Source organism: Musa acuminata, chromosome BXJ2-5, assembly GCF_036884655.1.
Source record: "Musa acuminata AAA Group cultivar baxijiao chromosome BXJ2-5, Cavendish_Baxijiao_AAA, whole genome shotgun sequence".
NCBI classification, from domain to species: Eukaryota; Viridiplantae; Streptophyta; class Magnoliopsida; order Zingiberales; family Musaceae; genus Musa; species Musa acuminata.
In genome coordinates, this window is record NC_088342.1 from 18,991,911 (window position 1) to 18,997,613 (window position 5,703).

The 5,703-nt window shown below is 34.8% G+C and overlaps 1 protein-coding gene across 1 annotated transcript; it reads right to left on the reverse strand.

Annotated features, from left to right (window-relative positions):
* Nucleotides 1-4,736: 4,736 nt before the first annotated feature.
* Nucleotides 4,737-5,048, reverse strand: LOC103985281 (17.6 kDa class I heat shock protein-like). Its single transcript, XM_065107180.1, has one exon. The coding sequence runs from the start codon at nt 5,046-5,048 to the stop codon at nt 4,737-4,739; it is 312 nt and encodes a 103-aa protein (XP_064963252.1).
* Between the last annotated feature and the right edge of the window lie 655 nt (nt 5,049-5,703).

Below are 5,703 nucleotides of genomic sequence, written 5' to 3' on the forward strand. Positions count from 1 at the left end.
TCTTTTGGATAGCAAAAAAAAAATATATTAAACAATCTTGATTCATGAGAATCTCAAGTTTTCAAGATAATGATTTATATATTAAAGAAAATTTTCAAGTTATAATTCAAAAAATCATGATTCATAAAAAAAATCTCCTCTTAAATAATATGAGAATACATAATAAAATATCTTGATTCATAAAAAATTTTCAAGTTATAATTTTGAGGAATCAAAATCATAATATAGGTAAAAACTCATTCAAATTCAAATAATTAAAATCATCGAAATCACTTTCAAGAGATTCAAAATGAAATCAATAGATTTATCACTATAAATAAGAAAGCAGAAAAGGAATTATACAATGGTGTAAATTTGTTTTCTTACATCAATACTCTAAGCATCACATAACGTATACAACCATAAATATAAAGAATTTATATAAAATAAAACTTAAGTCATAAATTATGAAGATGTCAAGTGGCATAATCTTTTGTGAATAGCAAAACGAATCATAGGAGAATAAAATATGAAAAATCTTGATTCATTGAAAACTTTGAAGTTGTAATCAAATGAATAATCATTATTTATTTGGATAATTTTTCTCTTTAGACGATAAAATCATACAAAAATAAAATAATTCATATAAAATACATCTCATGTCAAAAACATGAATAGATGAAGTGTTTGGTTAAATATGAAAATAAATTATCAAATCCGAAATGATCATCAAAATCACTTTTCGAATAATGTAATGAAAGCAACATAGATAGATTAAAAATAACTCAAGTTCTTTTAGTTTCAAATTTTGTGATTGATTTTATGCCAGCATGCCTTTTATCTTTTTTATGCCAAAAAAAAATATGCATCATCGTTTAAAACCAAAAATATAACTTTCATTACAATAAAGATCAATAAGCCATAAATCACAAAAATCATCATGCATAATTTTGAAATATAAACTCATTAAGCATGATTTCATTAAACATAAGGCATCTTCAATCAAAAATCAATATAGGAATCATCAAGATACACATTATTACTTCTTAAAATATATAAAGAATTAATCTTATTTGATGTGCAAGTTTTACTACAAAACATACAATTGTCAAGATCATGTATATATATATATATATATATATATATATATATATATATATATATATATATATATATATATATATATATATATATATATATATATATATATATATATTGACGAAAGTCATTAAGGTGTAGTTCGCCACCTCGCTTTTATTGGTTTGCTCCTTATCTTTGAATGCACTCGTTTCATCCCAAGTCACTTTAAGTGCTTTTTTGTTCTTTAGTAGTTTTTCCTTTTTAAGTTTATTTTTATTTTTAGTTTATGTTTTATAAATTTTATAAATTTACTTGTGAGGAATTCTATGTCATCATCACTTAAGCTTTCACTCGAGTGGTCTTTTATTATTCGAAGTGTCAAATCCTTCTTAATCTTTAGAATGTTGTTTTCATGTTCATCATGTGCCTTGCATGTCATTTCGTAGGTCATCAAAGACCCAATAAGTTCTTCAATCGAAAAATGGTTTAAGCTCTGTATTGTCGTTACTTTCGAATTCTAATTTTTAGAAAGTGATCTTAATATCTTGTTAATGAGTTTAAAATTAGAAAAACTTTTATCAAATGTTTTTAGACCATTGACGACATCCGTAAATCCGGTGTATATATCTCTAATGGTCTCACTTGGTTCTATACAAAACAATTCAAAATTATGCATCCAAAAATTGATTTTCGAATCTTTAACTTTACTAATGCCTTCATGTGTGATTTCAAGTTTGTGCCAAATCTCATAAGCTATTTCGCAAATAGAAACTCGATTGAATTCATTTTTATCTATAGCGCAAAATAGAGCATTCATAGTTGTAGCATTTAAAGAAAATATTTTCTTCTCTAGATCAAACCATTCGTTCATTGGTCTAGAGGGTTTTTGAAAGTCATTTTCAATAATACTCCATAAATTTAAATCTAAAGAAAGTAAAAAAACTCTCATTCAAGTTTTTCACTATATAAAGTTCATCCCATTGAACATAGAAGGATGAATGATAGAGTAACCCTCTTGAAAGCCAAAAATGATCATTTCTCTTTGTTGTTAAATCAAACGAGAAAGAACATGGCTTTGATACTAACTGTTAGGATCGAGTCAACACTAAGAGGGGTGGGGGGGTAAATTAGTGCAGTGGATAAAAATGACATCTGTTTGAAAATCTTTCGTTCGAGGAAAATCAATATCGAAAATATATTTAACTTGAAAGCGTTCGTAAGAATGTAATGAGAAAGTAAAGCAAGTATGGTAGTTTACGGTAAAGGTAAATTGTATAAATAGAAATACAAACCAAGTTTTATAGTGGTTCGATTATCGTGACTTAGATCCACTCTCGATTCCTCTTCCATCGAGGCCACCAGCATCCACTAACGATCTTCTTTTAATGAGCGAAGATCAACTACCCTTTTACACTCTTTCTCCTTTTCACGGGTTTAGGAGACAACCCTTACAAGTCTCTCTTTCTTAGACCTCATTTCTCTCATGAGACGAACTTCAAAATACTAGGATGAAGTGATCCTAAATCCTAAGAGAGTTTTCAAATTTTTCTCAAGTATTTTTCTCCTTTCTTCAACTCAATTTTATGCTCAATTCTTACTACTACTCCATACAAGAATAGATAGGTATTTATAAACTAATGGCTTCAAATTAGAGCCAAAAAATATCTCATCCCAAGTTTTTTAGGCCTTGGTGGTACCACCGCCTGCAGTACTAACACTAGGCGGTCCCACTGTCCAATCTAGTGATACCATTGTTTGGGAGATTGTGTTTGGGTGGTACCACCGCCCAGACTAGCGGTATCACTACTTGATAGTCTTAGAGACTAAGTCTGAGCAGTACCACAGCCTGACATAATCTTAGAGGCTATGCCACCGATGGTTCCACCAGTTTGGGTCACTATTTGAGCCTTTCACTTGGCCCAGCATAGCCCAAACTTGGGCCCAATTGGACCCTAATTGAGTTGGCCCAATTCCAACCCAATTACGTCTAAAACCTATTTCGATTTAGACAATTATTACAAAGCTAAATCAAATGTTATTCTGCATATCATTGGTTCATCGATGCCTCATCTGATTCTTTGGCGTATCGTCCTCTCTTCCGACTTATTGTTCAATTGGCCAATTGACCTCTATAACTTCGATTTCCTTTGCAAAATTTTCGTTCTTTTTGGCTGAATGCTCAAACCTATGGCCCGAAGCCTTCTACTAATACGTCGACCGATCCTTTGGCTCGATGTCCATTCTTTTGAAATGTTCTACTCCAGCACAACATGATTCTTCCTGCTTTAATTGTCTCACCCTGATCGAAGCTTCCTACGTCACTCAAAATACAGATCAGATCATAAACACATCAATTGATTTCATCATCAAAATCTGAGATTCAATAGCAATCTCCTAGCTTTATCCACCCTCAGTATCCAAGGCATGTTTGTAAACTAGAAAAAGCTATTTATAGACTTCGTTAAGCTCCAAGAGCTTGGTACACCGAACTTGGCTCATTTTTTACATCAAATGATTTCATCAACTCCAAATTTGATACCTTGCTATTTCTCCATCACCAAAGTAGCAATACAATATATCTTCTGGTATATGTGAATGATATTATTGTCACAGTCAACAACGGTCTGGAAATCAAGACATTCCTTAGGCATTTGACATATCGTTTCTCCCTCAAAGATCTAGGAACCTTGATCTACTTTTAGGGAGTGGAAGCAACATACACATCTTTAGAACTCTTCCTATCACAAATAAAGTATATTCAAGATCTATTATCAAAAATGAACATGCAGGATGCAAAAGCAGTTATAACTCCTCGGTCTATTGGCGAGTCACTCAAACTATATGATGGAAGCTCTACTACGGACCAAACTCAATACCGCCAAGTACTTGGCTCCTTATAGTACTTATCTCTCACTCGTCTAGATATCTCATTTGCAGTCAATAAATTATCATAATTCATGCATCAGCCATCTACTATGCATTGGTCTGTAGTCAAACGAATATGCGATATCTTCTCGGGACTCTCAATCATAGCCTTTTTTTCTATAAATACTCTTCGATTCATCTTTATGCCTTTGTTGATGCTGATTGGGCAGGGAATTTTGATGACAAAACATCCACGTCGAGATATATTATCTTTCTTGAAGTTCTAAGAAGCAAAAGACAATTGCACGATCTATAATTAAAACTGAATTATAGATCGTGCCATTGCAACGGTTGCTGTAGAACTCATGTCAGAAGCAATATCATGTCATTGCAACGATTGCTGCAATATCATGTCATGTCAGAAGCAAAAGACATAAGCAATATCATGTCATTGCAACAGTTGCTGCAGAACTCAATTGGGTCACGAATCTACTCAAGGAACTTGACATCAACTCCATCTCTACTCTTACAATATATTGTGATAATGTCGGAGCCACTTACCATACGTCATAATCCAATATTCCACTCAAACATCAACTATGTGTTGCAATGAAACATATAGTCATTGATTTTCACTTCGTGTGAGAATAAGTTGTCAAACATCAACTACGTGTTTCTCACTTACATACGGTTGATCAACTAGTAAACTCATTCACAACAGGAGCATCATTTTACGGAGGCATGATTGCAACTAAGATTTTCCTTGATAACAACTAAAATCCTTCTTCCCTCGTGTATAAATGGAGAGCATATCAAACACATATGACATCTTCGTACTTCATATCAAACACCTTCACCTGATCCACCCTTGCATTCTCCGACAGCCGAAACCTCCTCGGGAACTTGCCGCCTCTCCGTTCCATGCGGTGCCACTTGTCTCTCTTCTCCTCCTTGTGCCGCTCGCCGCTGATCTGGAGGACCCTTTCGCCTTCCTCCACCTCCTCTTTCTTCACCCCAGGGAGGTCCGCCTTGAGGAGGTGCGCCTCGGGTGTCTCCTTCCACTCGACGCGGGTGTTGGCAAAAGCTGAAGTCGGAGGGCATCTCAGCGAGAGAACGGAAGGCATCGAAGGGGTCACAAACGTCGAGGGAGAAGGGATTGAAGATGTTGCCGCACGTGACGATCGACATCTCTGTTCAACTTGTAATGGCGGGCTCAAACAGCGTTGAGAGGAGAGGAAGCGCGATGTTGGCTATTTATATTATAGGTTTTGGGTCGTATGCCACCGAAGTCTCGGAGATTTCCTAGATTCTTCTTCCTAGATTATAGGTTTTGGTGCTCAGTTTTCCAGACATTTCAATGGCTCACGGTGTTGACCCATATTTAATGGTCTAAGTGCTGTGTAAATTATTCCAAACTTTAGCCATAAGATTGAGAAGCCAAGACGACATATGGAATGGATGCACTTAAAACCAGTCCATCGAATCCCACATTAGAAGTACAAAAGAGACGACTTATGAACCACAACACTTCAGTGTTATGTTTCCACTGAATAAATCCAGCCATAAATTCAATTGATTTGTCATAATATTTTCCCAAATCAACAAAAGATCCTCAACTACAAGACCCTAACCTGTGAATGATGAAATGTTATTATATCCTGCGCTTTACAGAGGATGCTTACATATTAGCAGACAAGGTTAGTTGAATTATATCAGCCTTTTACTATACAACCCCACCCCACACCCCCCCCCCCCCCCCCACCCCCACCCCCACCCCGG